The following is a 20,040-nucleotide window of genomic DNA, read 5'->3' as shown; positions in this document are numbered from 1 at the left end:
GGCCTTATTTTTTCAGATGTTTTCATCTCTACAGCATTAAGTTGCTTTTAGAAGTCTATACCCCTATTTCTTTAAGAAAATGCAAACCCAGCAAGCCCCTGAAGCTGACAAACATTAAACATTTGAATCATAAGCATCCTCCTCGGCATCCCCCTCCATCCTCAAGGCCTCCAAGGAAAGTAACAGTGCTCCACAACAGGGAATCTGAAGGCACACAATGCGGAGGCTGAATAATGGACCCTGCAGATGGCCTGATCCCAGAACCTGTGAATGCTACCTTCTGTGGAAAAAGGACTTTGCACATGTGTTAAGGTTTTGAGATGGGAAGATTATCCTCAATTGTCTGGGAGAGCCCATTAGAGTCACAAGGTTGCTTGTTTAGAGAGAGGCAGGAGGTCAGAGTCAGGCGTAGGAGATGCCATGGCAGAAACAGAGGCTGGAGTGATGTGCTCTGAAGACAGAGGAAGCAGCCACAAGCCAAGGAATGTAGGTGGCCACTAGAAGCCAAAAAGGGAAAGGAAACCAATTCTCCCCCACAAAAGTCTCTAGAAAGAACAAGCCCTACTGACACTTTGCCATTAACCCGGTGAGACCAATTTTGAACCTCTGACCTCAGAACTGGAGAATAATAAATTTGTGTTGCTTTAAGACACGGTGATGGTGACATTTTACATGTCAACTTTGCTAGGCTATTTGCCTTGTTGTTTGGTCAAACACTAGCCTAGATGCTTCCCTGAGGGTATTTTTTTATGACTAACGTTTACAGTCAGTTGACTTTAAGCAAAGAGGATCACCCTAGATAACACAGGTGGCCCTCATCCAATCAGTTAAAGGTCTTAAGAGCAAACTGAGGTTTCCCAGAGAATTCTGCTTCAAGGCTGTAACACAGAATACTTCCTGAGCTTCCAGCATGCCAGTCTGCCCTACAGATTTCAGACTTTCCAGCTCCCACAATCATGTGAGCCAATTCCTTAAAATAAATTTCTTTATAATTGGGGCCCCTGGGTGGCTCAGTTCGTTAAGCATCGACTCTTGATTTTAGCTCAGGTCCTGATCTCAGGGTTGTGAGTTCAAGTCCCACACTGGGGTCCATACTGGGCATAGAGACTTCTTAGGAAAAAAGAAAAAAGGGTAAAAAAAAAAATTTAAGAAGTAAAAAAAAAAAAGTAAAATTATAAAACAAATCTCCTTATATGGGATATATAAAACCAATATAATATGTGTGTGTATATATATATACACTATTTGTATATATACTTACATGTATTCACATACCCACACACACACATATCCTACTGGTTCTGCTTTTCTGGAAAACCCTGTTATAGCCACTGGGTTCATAGTCATGTGTCACAGCAGCGATAAGAGACTAATCCATGGTGTAAATAAGAGATACCTGGCTTTGCTTGTTTCTGACAATGATGTTCTCCATCCTGAATCTTCATCTGCAAGGTCATATATATTTACCAGCATGGTCTCTGAGCACCTTGATGTTAATTTGTTATTTTTCTTTGGAATTGAGAGTGCAGGGATTGGTGTTTCTTGAGTGAAATTGTTGGGAGGATTTCCAAAGTGATCCAGAAAGTATCTGGTGATGAGTTCAAGGCTTGTTTTTAGAGGATTTTCCTTTGCCTATCATTGGAAGAAAACAAAAATCATTAGTCATATGTACAGCTTCAGGGGAAGGGCAGAAACGATGCTCTTCCAATTCCTTGACAGTTTATCAGCTTCTCCTACATTCATACCCTCTCTCAGCAAATGTCCACTGACTGCCTCTCAGACATGAGGCACTGTGTTACAACACAGAGATGAAGACAAAAATCTCTACCCTAAAAGAATGGACATCCAATGCATTGGTCAGGCGATTCAACCAACAGCTGTAATAAAATACAAGATAAACAAAAAACACCCAAGCAAATTTCCTCTTAGTTTTCCTCATAGGAATAACTTTAGAAAATAGCCTTTCATTTAAAAAAAACAAACAAACAAACAAACTTAAATCTTCAGGGATCATTAACTCTACAAGCTTATAAACATTTGGGACCTGAGTATTCTCATAGGTTGTATACTCTGCATTTAACACTGGGTGCTGGGGCTTGCAGGGATGGTACCACAGCAGGTTATTGCAAAGAACACAGAGAGGCCGTCAGGACTGTCTCAATCTATACCTGAATCTTAAAAACATTAAAACTCTTCAGTAATTGGTTTTAGAAATAAATGACATCAGGGGCACCGGAGTGGCTCAGTCAGTTAAGCATCCACCTCTGGATTTCAGCTCAGGTCATGATCTCAGGGTCGTGAAGTCAAGCCCCAAGTCAGACTCCGTGCTGAGTGCAAAGCCTGCTTAGGATTCTCTCTCCCTCTCCCTCTGCCCCTCCCCACCTCCACTTGCACTTACTCTCTCTCTCTTTCTCTCTCTGGAAGGAAGGAAGGAAGGAAGGAAGGGAGGAAGGAAGGAAGGAAGGAAGGAAGGAAGGAAGGAAGGAAGGAAAAGAGAGAAAGAAAAAAAGAGAGAGAAAAAGAAAAGGAGAGAAAAAAGAGAAATGAAATGACATCAGTATTTCCCAACCCTAATCATGCCAAATGTCATCTCTGGAGGTTTTTAGAGATATATATTCCCAGGCCCTATTGTGTCTTAAATTGCAAAGATTAGAGTCCTGATTTCTCTTAAAATTCCTCTAAGTCATTTGGACAAACACAGTCATCCAAGCAGCAATCCACAGTCTGACCTCAGGCCACATAACTGTGTCAGTCCCCACCCCACTTGTCCAGGAACCCCAAGCTGTTGGCAAGTGTGGCCAGACATGGGGCATTTGGAGGGCTGGCATTTGATGAGACTGCAGTGAGAGCAGTAGAGCACCTGACAAAGCACCTGGCAGAGAGCCCCTCAGGCACATGCAGCCCTCCCTCCTTCCTAGTGCCTGGGTCTATGCAGCAGGACTCTGGGACCAGCACCCACAGCCAGATGGGTTATGACCAATAACAACAGATTTATCAGGCAGTTAGAATCAGGGGACAGCTTTATTTTCTTAGGGTGGAACCCAAAAAAAACAATTTTGTCTAAGTCTAAATGAAACTCATGAGGAAGAGAGTCAGGGGAAAGATGTTATATGATTTATTTTGACCTTCTAGCTTTTTCTTTCAATATAAGAGATTTATAGCCCTAGATAACCTGAATTACACTTTATGGCTTTTCATAACACTCTGCTCAGAACAGACACAGCCTTTATGTGAATCTGGACACCATTTTTCAAAACCTCAATTTTGCATAGGCATTTTTGTATATCGTACTATGAGTAGGGAAAAACAAGTTACTGGAATTAACATTAAATTGCGGGGCTTTCCTACAATCAGACTAGCTGCGTGCAAATGTCAAAATTACTATGCAACAGATAGATTAAGAAATATATTGTTCTGTAAAATATAAGCTCAATTCACTATATAATAACTATTATATAAATCAAATAATCAGGGCACTTATCAAAACCTAATGGAAATATCTTAAGTATCTTCAGATAATTATTACCCTAGGGAAACTATTACAGTGGAGAAGTAAAAGTAACTTGAATGGCAAAGATGATTCCAGGAAATTAGGTAAAGTTGCATTTACATAAAATTCCCACTGCACCAGCATGGTTAATTGATTTTCCTATTACCTGTCTCACTTTCTGTGGAAAAAAAAAATCTTTCTAACATGTACAGTCCACATTCTTGCCTTACAAACGTAGCAAAAGGAGGTGGGCTGGATATCTGCTGCCTGGGTCTACGGGCCTCCAGCTGAACACAGGGAGGAGGTGGTGGGGCCCTGCTGTCACCCCCAAGACCAAAGATGAGAAGGGCATCGAGCTAATGTCTTCACTGAGCCAACAACAGGACTGCACCTGGCTGCCACCGCCCTTTTCTCATCAAAGTGGGGCACAGAAACTTCTGGCAACCCGAATGTTCCCGTAGGTTGATGCCATCCTTCACTTTACTCAGGGAAACTTAGCCTGAGCTTCCCAATGGGTGATGATGGGCAGGAAGGTAGTTTACAAGCTCTTCTGAGGTTCCTCTGGGCATCTCAGAAACAGCCCTCCAAAGGGCTGGCATTTCAGCCCCATCTGCTAAGATTTCGTTTGAGTAGAGGGTTACAATCCCAGGAGGCCTGACCACCATTATTACTACGGCAGGACTGAGAATCAGAAGATCCGGTTCTAGCCTCACTCCTGCCCCATAACTCACTGTGACACCTGGGCAGGCCACTTTTCTGTGGCTCGCAGCTCCCCTAAGTGAGGCCCCTAATCTCCCAGCAGTTGAAAAGCTGCTTAGCCCAGTCCTGAGGGGCTGCCCAAGAAGGCCAAGAAGGCAAGTCCTCTTCATCCCCAATTCAACCATGGGGCTTCCTTCTTAGTTTCATGTGTGGACATCCGCAGGATATGTCATTGTATTGCCTTTTTAAAAAATGACGATAAATGCTAAACTACCTGACCATTAGGTTCTTTCCCACTCTACCACAATGCCCTACCACAAGGCCACATCTGCTGGAGAGCCCATTCCTCGATCAGATTAGAAGATTCTGTCTTTGTGGCAGAAAGAAACAATTAAGCCAGAACGGTAGCTTCATTCAGACAGTCGGCCAATGATATAACCCACAAACACATATAGAGACTATTCTCTATGTCCTTGGGCAACAGGCTAAGTACACGGACACAACAGTGAACAAAAGAGACGCCAGTCTCGGGCCTCCTGCTGCATCCAAAGTGGTGGGGAGGCAGACGGTAATTAAACAACCACACATACATACTCTATTATAAGTGTGCTGAGCACGACAAGGGACAACTACAGGGTTGGGGGGAGGTCGTGGGGCTGAGGGATCAGGGAAGCCCCCCACCCTCCCCAATTCCAAGGCACCAGGGTTAGCTGAGCCCAAGCCCCGTTTCTGCCTAAATTAAATGTCACAGTAGACTTAAAAATAAGCTATTACTCAGATTTGAAGAAGGAAAATCTTACATGGGCAGGGAATGGAAAATTTTAGTATAACCGAATATGATATTCCTAAGTACGGTCTGGCTAAAAACAGCCTCCTAGGGGAGGAGGGAGCACAGGGAGTAACTGTCAAGAGCCCGGGTTCAAGGTGAGCTTCCCGCCACACATGCGCAACAGGCCCCCGGGGGGGCAGCCTAGGGCCTCCATGAGGCTGGAAACCCAACTCACACTCGGGATTTGTCAGCACTTGGCCGGGTCTGCTGCTCCCCTGGCCGCAACCACAGCAAGCCTCCTGCCACCACCGTCTCCGACAGCTTGGCAGGGCCCCGCCAGTGCTCTGACATTGCCAAGCTCAGTTCCAGAACATTACACCACACCTTAAAAAGCACGTACCTTGTTCTCCTTGTAGAGAAATTCAAGATGCAAAACCTTGCGGAGATCATTTCTGCTGTTTATGCTGAGGTCAGAGCGTGGGCGTTCCTGGTCCATGGTCACACATGTCTTCTTTAAGCCCTGCGGGAAGAAATCTGAATCATTATTTTCATTTTAAATCAAAACCTTCCGTTCTCTGATGTAGGTTATAAATAAAAGACTGTTGATGCTCATTATGATCATTCCTATCCTGCCTATCCTGCCTTCCTTGCAAGGAAATTACAAGGACCAAAAACTGACTTAAGAATTTATTTTTAGGTGCCTGGATGGCTCAGTCGGTTAAGGGCCACCTTTGGCTAGGGTCATGATCCCCAGGTCCTGGGATCGAGTCTCACATCAGGCTCCCTGCTCAGCGGGGAGTCTGCTTTTCCCTTTCCTCCCCTTGCTTGTGCTCTGTCAAATAAATAAATAAAATCATTTTAAAAAGAAGTGAAGGGTGCCTGGGTGGCTCAGAGGGTTGATCTCAGGGTCCTGGGATCGAGCGCCGCCTCGGGCTCCCTGCTAAGTGGGGAGCTTGCTTCTTCCTCTCCCTCTGTGATCTCTCTGGCTCTCACTCTCTCTCTAAAATAAATACATAAAAATTTTTTTTAAAAAAAAAGGAGTTTATTTTTATATAAGCTTTACACTTGACATCTTCACTATTATTATTATTCTGAATCTTAAAATAACTCCATGGCCCAAGTTAAGGTTGGAGCTGTTGGCCCATTTTATAGAAAAGGAAAGTGAGGTTCAGGTAACTAATTGATTCACCTAAGGCTGGAGCCCTGGGTTTGCACTAGATTTGGAGCCACAGAATATGAAGCTTTAAAAATAAATAAAAGGAAAAAAATAAGCAAAAGGTCAATAACAATTCCTTTCTTTTCTCGGGTAAGAGCAAGGACTGATCTGCCCAGGTAACACAGGAGAATCACAGAGCAGGGGGCTCTGACCATCCCAGCCTATGAGTCAGCAATGCCAGGACTGAAGCCCCTGGAAACATGTGGTAAACGTTTGCTGAGGTCCCAGTGAAGCCACTTGCCATCATCCAGTCCTCACCTCCCAAAAGGCCCAATGAAGACACTCCAGTAATGGCAAGTGCTATTCCCTACTATAAGCCTGGCTTCTTCATCCAAAAATTAACCACAGAAGCTGGGGCCTGCCCACCCCACTGGACCACGGTGATCACCCAACACAGAGGAGGAAGAGATACCTCACAAACAGCTCAGCCTGGTGCTAAGGGAGCCTTTTGCTCTTCGTGGATCCAGCCCCTCGTGCTAGTCAGGCCTCAACATCTCACACAGGTTTTGTGTTCACAATCTTACAGAGACTCCCACTGATGGGAAAACAAGACAAAACCTGCTTCCTGTCATTAACTGAGGGAAGCAGAATTTGTGAAAAAAAAAAAAAAAGAGAGAGATATGAACACAACCTTGAAACAAAGAGAATAAAAGGGAAGTCTTAGGGAGGAGGAACAGAAAGAAATGGGTGTGCATGTTGGGGGAAAGGCAGAGGCATACCTGGGTGCCCTAAGGAGAATGAACTGGGAGTTAGAGGGAGAAGGTCACAGCAAGCACCTACATTGCATCTGGATTTCCCCACGGCTTTCCAGCCAATGAGAGCGAGGCAGAAACCATTAGAGTCCCCCTCTGCTGGATAACTCTTTATGTCTGTCAGGAGTTCAGATCAGCAAGTCTTGGCACACTTAACAAACTCCCCAGGATGGTGGTACACGCTGACATTTGGAAGCCACTGCAGGAGTGGACAAGGATCCCTCAGGAATCAGCCAGTCCTCAGTCCCATCCAGGTCCGCTTAACCTTTATCACTCAACAAACATTTCCCATGTACCTACGATGCAGCAGGCTGTTCTAGATGCAGGAGATACCAATGGAATAAGACAAACCTCACCCCTTCACAGAACTGACATTCTGTTGGGAAAGTGGACCACAAACAGGGGTAAATGTACAGCAGGCAGCTGCTAACGTCCACTACTATGCAGACAAATAAAATGAGAGCAGAGACACAGAGAAGGACACTGTTAGATAGTCAGCTACTTATTGAGCATCATCTGCAGGCTCACTCCTGTCTTCCGGTTTTCCCATCTGTCAAATGAAGGGAATGAACCACTAGTCTACTAGTTTAGCTGCTGGAGGCAGAGGAGTAAACAGATCAAAGTCCTAGCCCTCATGGAGCTTACATTCTATGGGGAAAAGCCAACAACTCTAATATGCTGTGGGGAAAAGAAGTGTAGCAGAGCAGGAAACAGAAAGGACCAGGAGGGGGTGCAAGGAGGTTTGATACTTTACAAAAATCAGGAAAGATTTCGTGATTAGGTGACATTAGAGCAGGGATGTGAGGGAAGTAGGGGAACAGGCCATGCAGACAGTTCAGTGAAGTGTGTTCATGACAAGAAAAAGCAAGTACAAAGGCCCTGAGGCCAGTGCAGCTAGAGCCACGTGGCCAGGGGGAAATGGCAGGAAATGAGGTCAGAGAGGTTGCCTAGAGCCTGAAAAGGAAAGGCCTTGTTGACTTCAGTGAAATCTTGGGGGGGAGGGGCAGGTAGGGGCAGGGTGAAAACAGGAGCTTGTATTTGTAAAGGATCACTGGCTGCTAGGTTGGGAACAGATTTTTGGAGGCAAGGATTTAAGCAGAAACTAGTTAGGATGCTGTGGGACAGCTCACATGAAAGACAGAGGTGGCTTGGACTAGGGCAGTTGCAGCACAAGTAGAAAGAGGTGGCTGCATGCTGTATATGCTCTGGTGGTAAAGCCAACAGATGTACTAATGGACTGGATGTGGGGTATACAAGAGGGAGAAAAGCCAGGAACGACTGCAAAGCTTTCGGCCCAAGTGACCAGAAAGATGGTGACACTGCCTATCAAAATGGGAAAAGCTGCAAGCCTCAGAGGGGATCAAGAATTGGGTTTTGGACATGTTAAGATATTCGTTGTATATCCAACGGGAAATGTCAAACTGGCAGTTGGTAAGAATGTAAGAGTTCGGGGAGAGATCTTGGCCAGACAGGCATTTGGGAATTATCATCATGTTGATGGCCCTGGAATCCAGGAGGCTGGAGGAGGCACCTGGAAAATGAGTGAAGAAGAGAAGAAAACACTGAGTCTTTGAGTCCCCAGGCACAGCTCCAGGAAATGAGAGGGACCAGCAAACACCCTGAGAGGTTAGAGGACACAACGCAGAAGGTGGCCTCCAGAAGCCAAGCGGAATGAGTTTCCAGAAAGAAGGGCACAAAACAGCTGTGCCAAACACAGTGTTAGATCAAGAAGTGTGGGAACTGTAAGTTAAAGGTCATTGATAAACTTGACAAGAGTTGCTTCCATGGATCAGTGGGGACAGAAGCCTGATTAGAGCAGGCTTGAGCAAGCAGGAAGGATGAGGATCAGAGCACACATAGTTCTTTCATGGGGTTTGGCTGTAAGAGGGAGAAGAAAAATGACCCAATAGCTGGAGGGACCTGGGAATCAAGAGGGGGTTCTGTAGGAACGACAGTAGAGAAGACAAAATATATATGCAACAGAGAGAGAGAACTGCTGCTGTGCCCTCACGCAGGCAAGAGGGGATGGCACTCAGGGAGGGGCTGGCCTTTCCCAGGAGCATGGAGAATAACCCGGTAAGAGCAGCAGGGAGGCAGAGGGAAGGTCCAGGCCCAGGAAGGTTCATAACTGGAGTGGTACAGCCTGTGTGTGTGTGCTGGGGGACGTTCTCAAAACTGCTTGTTTTCTTGGTGCGATGAGAACAGGGAAGTTGTTGTGTGAGCTTAGATGAGAGGGCAGGTGTGAAACAGCCATCCCAGAGTGGAGAGAGGCGGCAGGCTGGGGAGCTCTAACCAGGAGGGCAGCCATGCCTGAGGCCTCAGGGGACTGGGTGGCCTGAAACCATCCACATGCTGCTGTGTTTCTCTCCAGCCCCGTTCGGCACTGCAGGGGCAGGCATGGAGGAGGCCGAAGGGAATCTGAAAACTCGGAGGGCTGGGGGGTTGGCGGAGGGAACATGATGAAAGAAGTGAAGGGCAAGGGAGGTGAGCATGTTGTTGAAGGTGTGATTATAACAACGGGAGGGTAAGAAGTGGGGAGAGGTCACAACAGGACTGGAGGGCCCCGGGAAAAGTTGGCAGGAACTATGGAATGCAGATGTGAGTGAGACTGAAGAACAGTTTATGACGGGCAGGCTGCTAAGGAGGCGAGCTGCAAGTGAGGATGACAGACTGCTTGCACAGATTACAGGAAGGGTACTGGTGACCACAGGCCCAGGACATGCCCGCTTGGAAAGGTGGCATAAGTAGGATGGGAACAAGTGACTGCAGGAGAGGGAGGCTGGGGCACAAGAAGAGTCACCCTGGAGCACCCTGACATTGCAGGAGATGCTCATGACTCTCCGAGGGCAGCCCACACTTAGAAGGGGGCCAGCGTAGCTGGGTACGATGTAGGGTAGAGGGCAGAGGAGGCAGTCGCGGCAGGTGAGGTCGGAGGCACCCCCTGCACAGGGTCAGAGAGAGCCTCGTAGCCCAGGTGAGGCAGTGAGGTCTTCCCTTGGATTTTATGCTGCTTGTAGCAGGAAGCTCATAGAGGGTTTTGAGTTGAGGCCTGACAAGATCTAACTTGCTCACTGTGGGCAAGTTTCTTTGCCCCCTAGTCTCATGATCGTCTTACATGAAACAGAGTAAGTATTCCTGTCTTTCAGGCCTGTTACGAGGATCTGAGAAAACAAACAGGCAACCAGAAGGCACCTCACACCATGATGGGAACTCTCTAGGTTATACCGGCCTCATGGCAAGCCCTGAGGGGAGTACGCGGTCTCTGCACCAGAGCAGAAAGAAGCTGATGAGGAAAGCACAGCTGGTCTACACGGCAGTCCCACCTCTCCACAACTTTCTGAGTGACTGTGGGCAACTCCTCGGTCAGGTCAGGGCTTTAGTGTGCCCAGATGAAAAATGGGAGGGAGAAGGGCCGGGTGAACCAGACACGGCCAAGGCTCCACCCAGATCAGGTGTCAGCTCTGCGGACTGGTCTCGTGGGCGAGACAGGCAGACATATAAATTATAATGTGAGCACCAGTGAGCAAGCCACAGACAAGGTAAGTCAGTTATTCCAATGGAAGTTATCCAAGAAGACTTCCTGAAGGAAACAGACCTGGGGTGGGCCGTGGGTAGAACAGGCAAAAGCATGTGGGAGAAGCTGGAACCCACACTGGGGTGGTATACTGGGTTGGAGCTATAGAGTAGCCTTAGGTATCTGGGGAGGACTTTGGGTTTCATTTGTACTCTTAAGAAAGGAAAGGCAAGAGGAAAACTGAGAGTTTTGCTTGGTGACCCAGGCTTCAAAGAAATGATAGTGGGCAGCCTCCCAGGGCGTGTCATTGACATCAGATGTGCAGCCAAGACTTGGTGATGGAAGGTCAATTAGCCTGAAACACAGAGCAGATACAATGAAGCCACATTGCATTTAATTTTTTTTTTTTTAAATAGAGGCACTGGGGATCCCTGGGTGGCTCAGTGGTTTGGCGCCTGCCTTCAGCCCAGGGCATGATCCTGGAGTCCCGGGATCGAGTCCCATGTTGGGCTCCCTGCAAGGAGCCTGCTTCTCCCTCTGCCTGTGTCTCTGCCTCTCTCTCTCTGTCTCTCATGAATAAGTGATTAAAATCTTTGTTAAAATGATAATAATAACTTTTAAATTAAAAAAAAAACATTATTAAGAAGCAAAGAAAGACACTTTCAAAACAGATGCACGAGAGGGGCAAGAGGTGAAGACAACGCTGACTACAGGTACCTACTAGGTGCCAGATACAATGCTTGGGGACTGCCCATATATTATTATTAATCCTCATCATAAATCTGCAAACGGTGGGTCTTATCAATCCTGTTTTACAAATAAGGAAACTGAGGCAGTGTGACGCACCCAGGCTCACATTCTGATAACCAGTTGCCGGTATTTGAACCGCTCCACCCGATTCCAAGGCCCTTCCCCTTTTCCGCACAGCCCCCCACCCCCCCGTCAAAAAAAAAAATGATTTTGCTCGTGTGTGTTTAATCCAGACACGGGCCCAGGGCCCCTGCTCAGGTGAGCAGGGGGGCCCAGCGCGGAGGCTCAATCCCAGCTCCCTGGGGTCACGACCCCAGCTGAAGCAGATGCTTAACCAACTGAGCCACCCAGTGCCGAGCCCTAGAGAAGGGGTCAGAAGGCGGCAGAGGCTTCCGCAGTCACCTGCAGCGACCTCTGGTCTCCCACGGAGTCCCCACCTCCGCTGCAGCTGCTGATGCTTAAGGGCCTCCCGGAAAACTCTCCCGGTGCGACCCGGGGCAAAGCTGCAAGGCGCCACGGCCTGCAGCCTCTGAGCTCCCGCCGCCGCCGGGGACCTCGCACGACCCCAGGGCTCGACGACCCGGGAGCGGGAGGCCGGTCCCGGCCGCGACGAGGCGGCGGCTGCGCCCCCGGGGGAGGCCCGGGGGAGGGAGGCCCGCGCCGCCGCCCCCGCGCAGAGGCGGGATGGGGGGGCCAGCGCGGGGCGGCGGGGCGGGCGGCGGGGCCGGCGGGCGCTGCGCGGGGCCCGCGATGCCTCCTGGGAAATGTAGTTTCGGCCGGCCCCGGGCTAGCGGCGCTCCCGTCGGGCATCCCGGGCCGGGCCGGGCGGCGGCGGCGGCTCCCCCCGCGCGGAGGTGCGGGTCCGGCGCCCCCTCCCTGGGGCAGCGGCCCCGAGCGGCGCCGGCGGCGCGACCTACCTTCCTGCTGAGGAACTCCCGGACCAGGGAGGCGGCCACCTCCTCCACGAAGAGGCTGTCCATGCCGCGGCTCTGCCGACGAGGCCGGACGCCGCAGCCCGGGCCCCGGTCCGTTGGGGCCGGTGGGGCCGCGTTGCCGTGGCGACCGTGTCCCCGGAGCCGGGAGCGCTCCTCCCCTTCCCCGGAGCCCGCGGGCGGGGAGGGCGGGCGCAAGGGGAGGAGCGTCCTGCGCGGCTCAGCTCCGGCCCCGCGCCGGCCTCCGCTCGGCGCCCCTGGTGGCCCGCGGCGGGGAGCGGGGACGAGGCCGCCTCCCGCCGCTGAGGACCCCCACAGCTGGCTCCTGGGCCCACTGAGGCCCGGGGACCTGGGCGGCCGGGACTGGGCGGGGCAGGGAGGCCCGGGTCCCTGCGAGCTCCGTGCAGAAATTAAAGGACAAGTCCCTCACCCGCTTAGTGCCTGCGGTCCCATAATGACACTGCCGGTAATTGAGCACCAAGCGTCTTATACAGGTGTCCTGGAAATAAGGACCCAATCATTATAAATATCGATAAGCATCCCCAAAGGAAAACAGGCTTCGGGGATAGCGCCGCCTGCAGCCCGGAGCGCGATCCTGGAGACCCGGGATCGAGTCCCACGTCGGGCTCCCTGCATGGGGCCTGCTTCTCCCTCTGCCTGTGTCTCTGCCTCTCTCTCTGTGCCTCTATGAATGAATAAATAAAATCTTAAAAAAAAAAAGAAAGAAAAATAGGCTTTTCCGAGTGCCGTAAAATGGAGCTGCTGAGTAAATCAAAGCTATAGAGTATGACCCCAGTACCCAGCAAATAGAATTTCTCCATGCCACAGACTAGCACGAAACTGGCATTAGCCACCAAGAGCATCGGCCTCACGGTGATCAGCTGTAATCTCTTCCCCTAACAACTCGCTGAGCTTTCAGCAATGGAACTGTGAGTGGGAAAAGTTAATTCCCAAAAGACTACATGCAGCATATCTTCGCGTAAACGTAAAACAACTTCAACCAGAAAATCAGAACTTGTAGGGATATAAGATATAATACTTTCCGGTAAAGCTTTTTAAAAAAAAAAAAAAAAAAAAAAAAGTGCAAGGGGGCAGCCGGGGTGGCTCAGTGGTTTAGCGCTGCTTCAGCCCAGGGCATGATCCTGGAGACCCGGAATCGAGTCCCATGTCAGGCTCCCCGCATGGAGCCTGCTTCTCCCTCTGCCTGTGTCTCTGCCTCTCTGTGTGTGTGTGTGTGTGTGTGTGTGTGTGTGTGTGTCTCCCATGAATAAATAAATAAAATCTTTAAAAAAAAAAAAAAAGAGCAAGGGAGCAAAGACCACATGATTCAGAAGGGGGAGGATGGAGCACAGGGTAGGGGAGAACCACATGAGTAAATATAAGTAATTTCAATGTTCTAGATGTCATGAGGGCATTTGTTTCTTAGGCATTTGTTACAGCGTCTGTGACGTGTGTGCATACACACAAGTGCATGTGTAAAATCATACGCATCTCTGTTCAGCAGTGGCTCTAGGTATCTGAGTTTGTGTCATTTGTGTGAGTCTGACCACAGGAGTTTATGAGGTCCTTGGCTTCTTCCTGGTGCCCCAGGGGGCTCTGGGGCAGGGTCCAGCTGGCATGGTATGGGCCTTAGAACAGGCCTGCTGCATTATGTTGTGAGAGTTGTGGTTCATGTGCTGCCTCCTCCAAGATGCTCCAGGTTGGGACTGACTGAATGGATCCTCTTCCAACCTCGGCTCCTTGAGAGCAGGACCGGACTGGGCATTTACCTGGGTCAGCGGGCTCCAGAGAACAGAGGTGGGAGCATGGATCTGACCAGGTGTAACATCTCTAGACCAGCTGGGTTGGAAGGACATTGTGAGAGTCCTTCTAATGACGTGACCCTCAGTCCTTCCCAGCCATCTGGCCACCACTCCCAGAGGTCAGGACGGGGAGTCCATTCCAGGTTATTGACCTTGGCAACATGAAGGAGCAGTTCCTCTTCTAACTCTCTACACAGCCCCACCTCATTGGCCACCTCCCAATCTCTACTTCATATGGCCACTAATGTGAGATTGGAGATGGAAGAAAGACCCAGCCTCAGCCAGGCCCCAGCAAGATGAAGCGCGACAGCCACAACCATGGTGAGATTTGGCCTTTCATTCAGCCCAAAGCACATGAGACTTCCTGAGTCCCAGGGTGATGGGTCTTGCGATCTGTGCAGGTCTGTGCAACAGGGCCATCCAGGCAGAGGGAGGAAGGAAGGAAGGAAGTTCCTCCTCATATTTGAATGTCAACTAATAAACATAGAAAGAATGTTGGAATTGGCAAATAGAAAGATGGAATTGGCAAATAACCATTTGACAACTAGCATAATAATCATTCATTCACGCAGGAATCATCAATGGATGCTTAAACTAGTGGGTCAAAGTTTGATGAGAACAGGACATTTATATAATCTCAAAGCACCTCTATGAATGGGGAAAAAATTGTCACTTTAGAATACAGAAAGTTGGCCCCTATGACATTCACCCAAGTGATCAGAGTCACCATCACCAACAATGGGACAGATCAACATCATGTCCCTCCTTAAGCACTGAAAGAGACAATACCACAGAAAAGGTATTCCTGCCAAAATAATAAGAAGAACAACAACATCAGTGACTTTAACAAAATCCAATTTCGTTTGTCTCTTATAGAAATCCAGGACTCACACAGTGCCACACAATATTGGGTTCCCCCATTTCTTTCTCTCTTGCTTCTCCATCATTGTATGGCCTTGCCCACGATGGAAGCATCCATGTTCCAGGTAGCAAGATAAAGGATGAAGAATAAAAAGCAAAGAGTCCATATGTACCACATCTTGAAGAAGGTTTCCAGAAGCTGGCACTTACATCCCTATGATCAGAACTCCCTTGCTTGGTCACACAGCTGCAAAGGAGGCTGGGAAATGTAGTTTTGATTTGGCAGCCATGTGCCCAGCTAAAAAAATCTATTACTATGAAAGGAAGGATGGCTACAACAGACCCGGGAGGACAACGAACAATCAATCTTTGGCACACTGATGTTTCCTTTCAAAATGGCATATTTCTACACCCTCGGTCCTTCCTATTGGGATCTCAAATCATGGCACCCTCTCCACCTCAAGCACTTACTGTACACACAACACACCCAATGGTGTTCCTGGACATGCACGTTGCTCAGAGGCCCATACCCTGCAGACCTCGATCCCCAAACATACCTGGGCCAATCTCGCTTCCATGCCTGTGCACAACTTAAAATCTCAATGCCATTTCCTATTAGGGATGACAATAGCCTACGGAAACTCTCCCGTGGCCTCTATGCTGACATTTAAGCTGATTTAAGCTGAGATAACCAGAATGTCCAAACTTTGTTCCTTCCTTCCTAGATAAGCAAATTTAAATGTCTGTGGTAAATAACTGTTTCTCTTGACCTTGGGCTTTTTCAGAGCTCTGGAGGGAAAAGAGATTTGGAGGTTTTGAAATTAGCATGGAGTAGCAAGATGGCTGGACTTGTCAGTTCTCCGATAGAGACTGGGGATCTCCATCTGCCCAGAAGGCACTAGGGCAAGATGGGTCTGCATTTAAGGGCACAAATGACAACAGCCACAGATCTCATCACTGTGTCTTTTCTTCCTTGTCTCCCACTCCATCCACCACCTCCACCTCCACTAGGATGTGGGGTGTTACAATCTTGGGGTGGGAGGATATTGGGGAAGTTGATATGCTTTAGGAAGCTATAGAGTCTTTGTGGAAGCTTCTCTCCAAGTCTGGCTTGACCTAGGATGGTACTTGATTCCCATAATATGATCAGGTGGAGGCGTGGAGAGTGGGAAATCTCCTGAGAATCTATAGCCAGCAGCCTGCATCTTGTCTTATCTGATCCACTACAGGACCACAGGGGCCGTGCCTGCGAGGTGGGCATGGGTCCTTGTATTATTAGTCACATCACACAAGTTTCTCCCTCTGCCAGAAATGGCTAGGCCTTCTCCTCTCCATTAAACGTTAGTGAACAACTCACTCTTAAAACCCAGCTCAATGGTCACTTCCAGGAAGCCTTCCAGGAATTCCCCCAGGCCCAGCTCCACGCTCTCCTGGCACTCTACGAGGTGATGGTGTGAGCTGCAGGGGAGACTCTCAGGCTTTTGAGCTACACTGCCTGGATGCAGAAGCCTGGCTCAGCTTATTTTGTAGCTGTGTGATTTGAGCAAATCTTTTAACGTCTCTCAGTTTCCCCACCTGTAAAATGAGGACTAAAAGCAATACGTTCCACATGGGGCTATTGTGAGAATTAAATGAGTTTTACATGTTTTTTTTTTAAGTGGTTGGCCTCATAGCAATGTTATTCACAATAGCCAAAAGGTGGAAATGATGTAAGTGCCCACCGGTGAATGCATGGATAAACATAGTGTGGTGGATATTCCATACAATGGAATATTATCCAGCCTTAAAAAGGAAGGAAATTCTTAGATATGCTATAGCTTGGATGAAATTTGAAAACATCATGCTTGGAGATCCCTGAGTAGCTCAGCGGTTGAATGCCTGCCTTTGGCCCAGAGTGTGATCCTGGAGCCCCACATCGGGCTCCCTGCATGGAGCCTGCTTCTCCCTCTGCCTGTGTTTCTGTGTCTCTCATGAATAAATAAATCTTTAAAAAAGAAGAAAGAAAGAAAACATCATGCTTGGTGAAATAAGCCAGCCACAAAAAGAAAATACCGCAAGATTCGACTTATGTATGGTACCTAGAGTAGTCACATTTATACAGGTAGAAGGGAGAATGGTAGTTGCCAGCAGCAAGGCAGAGAGTTGTTTTTTGGTTCGGGGTGGTTTTTAAAAAGGTTTTGTTTATTTATTCATGAGAGACACAGAAAGAGGCAGAAACATGGGCAGAGGGAGAAGCAGGCTCCCTGCAGGGAGTCCGATGTGGGACTCGATCCCGGAATTCCAGGATCACGCCATGAGCCGAAGGCAGATGCTCAACTGCTGAGCCACCCAGGCGTCCAGAGAGTTGTTTTGGAATGGGGACAGAGTTTCAGCTTAGAAAGATGTATGTGTTCTGGAGATGGGTGGTGGAGCAGTTTGCACAACAACATGAATGTACTTACTTAATACCACTGAACTATACACTTAGAATGATTAAGATGGTAAATTTTATATGTATTTTACCACAATTTTTAAAATAAATAATTTTTAAAAGGGGCTGGCACTTAATAAGTGCTATGAGGGTGCCAGCTGTTAATATTAACCCATGATCTATGTGTTTGTTGTCTATCCCTGTCCTCTAGGGTGGGCACTGAAGTTCAACACTGTTATAATGAATGCTCTAGAAATGGCAGGAGAGGGACGTCTGGGAGGCTCAGTGGTTGAGCATCTGCCTTTGGCTCAGATCATGATTCTGGGGTCCTGGGATTGAGTCCCACATCAGGTTCCCCACAGGGAGCCTGCTTCTCCCTCTGCCTATGTCTCTGCCTCTTTCTCTGTGTCTTTCATGAATAAATAAATAAAATCTTTAAAAAAAAAAAAAAGACGAAATGGCAGGAGAAGGGCTGCATCTGCAAAACTCATGCAAAATATCTCATAGGAATAGAAAGAATTGTTAGGGGGGAAGAAGGGTATAGAACAAGGCAGGGAAGTTCCCAAACAGAGACTGCTGCCAAAGAGTGGTGGCAGGGAAGAAAACTGGCCTGAGGTGAGCCTGGTGAGCCCGACATGAGACAGAGTTTACGGCACTGGGAGGGCCCGAGAGCTGGGAGCCCTTCCTCCTCGGGCCTCGGATGGGGTGCCTGCAACCATCATGCTGTACACGTGCTCTCCCAGCCTTCCCACAAGGATGTCAGAAGCAGCTGTCGCATGGAGGCCAGTGCATGCTGGAAATGGAAACTGAGGCACTGACCTCTAAGGACAGGCTGTCACACAGCTCCCCGCAGATCCCACATAGGAGCGTGTGAAAGAGGTCTGAGACATGAGGGTGGGTGCAGGGTGACTTCTCTCGTGTCCAGCTAAGTCCCAGCAGGACACACACAGTTGGCCATGCATGTGCTGTGTCTGAGGGTACTGCCTCCCACCCAAGGGTCTCATACTGAGGGCACCCCACCACCTTTTGCCTGTTGATCACTCCGCCACAAGCATTTCTAAAACCTCCCCATATGTGATGCCTCTCCAGAGAAGTCTAGAGGGGGGTCTACTCAGATAGATACACATTGTGGGAGGGGCTGGAGCTGCTGTTGCTGACCAAACCAGTGCTGGAGAGACCCAAACGGAGGGAGGGGCTTCTGCTCCTTTCCAAGCTTGTGGGGACACCTAGTGGAAGGTAGGGACACCAGCATTGTCACTCCCATCTCTCACCAGCTTGCTGTGTATCTCTGGGCAAGTCATATACCCTCTCTGGACCTCAGTTTCTTGAACTCTAGAACAAAGAGATTGGACGCCGTCATTTCAAGGGGCTGTTCCAGATCCCTAGGGGGAAACGATGTCAACAGTCATTTGAGCAAAATCTTTTACTTGTCATAGCACTTTGACATCAATGATTTCCTGCTCCTAGAATTTTCTTGTAGATTATTAGGCAGGATCCCATTACCCCTACTTCACAGAAAGGAAATATGAGGCCTAAGAAAGAAAAAGACTCACCCAAGGTCATCCAGCCAATTAGTAGCAGGGCTGAGACTAGAATCCAGGTCTCCTGACTCTTACCGGGGATGCTGGGTCCAGCTGTGCAGAGTATACCCCACACAAAGGTGCACGGCCTAGGAGAAAGGAGAATGAAAAGTTCTTAGGGGACCAAATGAGCTGTAAGGATAGGGCACCTTTCTTTCATTGGTCTGCTCTAAAGGGGTACCTTGTTCTCATAGTCCTTCCAGAGGGAGAAGGGAATACATTCCCCAACTGATCAGCCCAGAGGGCACCTTTCTAAAATCTCTAAAATCTCTAACCATCTCTAGGAGCACCTTTTCCTAATTCACTAATTCATGCAAAGGCCCCTTCTATGCTCTCAACAGCCCTGACTCCCAGCCTGTGCTCTTCCCCTTGAGGGCCAAACAACCAGATCTGAAACAGAGTTGCCAGATGAAATACAGAACACCCACCCAGTTAAATCAGAATCTCAGACAAACAATAAATCATTTTGTAGGGTAAGTATGTCCCACGCAAGTTGGGGACATACTTTGACAGTTTAGATGTACATAAATGGGTGATAACAATTATTTTTGAAAAGCAAGAGAATGATAAATATAAAATTCACATTAGCGATCTCAGGTGGGGGCGGCAGAGGGCAAGGAATAGGGGAAAAGCACATGTAAGTATAATATCGGAGTACTCAGGTTGGGTGGGGAGTTCACAGCCCTACATGTAATATCATCACAACAAATGTAGTTAATAAAGGGAAGAAGAAAAGATGGATGGACAGACAGGCAGATGGATGGATAGATGGATAGATGGATGGATGGATGGATGGATGGATGGATGGTTGGATATGTAATTTAGTCACAACGGGAAAAGACAAATGAAGGGAAAAAGGAAAAATAGATGAGAGAGGAAGGAAGGAAGGAAGGAAGGAAGGAAGGAAGGAAGGAAGGAAGGAGGAAAGGGAGGAAAGATCTTTCCATCTAGTCTTCAGTGATCGTGGTTCCTGTCTACATCACATCTTAGTGCAGTCCTATGATAAGAAACTTGTCCCCTTAAAGTGCTATCATCCTGCAATTAGGGGGCCCATCTGCTGTCCCACCCAAAGGGGCCTACTGTCTTGAAAATGTCAGGGACAGGGCACCTGAGTGGCTAAGTGGTTGAGCATCTGCCTGTGGCTCAGGTCATGATCCTGGAGTCCCGGGATCAAGTCCCACATGAGACTCCCTACATGGAGCCTGCTTCTCCTTCTGCCTATGTCTCTGCCTCTCTCTGTGTGTCTTTAAATAAATAAATAAATA

The 20,040-nt window shown here is 48.5% G+C and overlaps 1 protein-coding gene across 5 annotated transcripts in view; it reads right to left on the bottom strand.

Moving 5' to 3' along the window:
- The window catches only part of MINDY4 (MINDY lysine 48 deubiquitinase 4), a 104,645-nt gene extending 92,308 nt beyond the window's left edge, over nucleotides 1–12,337 (bottom strand). For 2 of the 5 annotated variants that reach the window (XM_026019098.2, XM_072764653.1), the window contains exons 1-3: nucleotides 12,108–12,336; nucleotides 5,359–5,478; nucleotides 1,397–1,632 (exon numbers count right to left, since the gene is read on the bottom strand). In XM_026019098.2, the coding sequence (XP_025874883.2) occupies nucleotides 1,397–1,632; nucleotides 5,359–5,478; nucleotides 12,108–12,170 (419 nt within the window). In that variant the 5' untranslated portion in view covers nucleotides 12,171–12,336. Of the gene's footprint in view, nucleotides 1–1,396; nucleotides 1,633–5,358; nucleotides 5,479–6,586; nucleotides 6,750–12,107 lie in introns of those variants that run through there. The other 3 variants (XM_072764654.1, XM_026019101.2, XM_072764652.1) reach the window with 3 other exon arrangements.
- Nucleotides 12,338–20,040: the final 7,703 nt, after the last annotated feature.

Source organism: Vulpes vulpes, chromosome 7, assembly GCF_048418805.1.
Source record: "Vulpes vulpes isolate BD-2025 chromosome 7, VulVul3, whole genome shotgun sequence".
NCBI classification, from domain to species: Eukaryota; Metazoa; Chordata; class Mammalia; order Carnivora; family Canidae; genus Vulpes; species Vulpes vulpes.
Note: the sequence above shows the minus strand (reverse complement) of the source record. Positions and strands in the feature narration are given on the sequence as shown.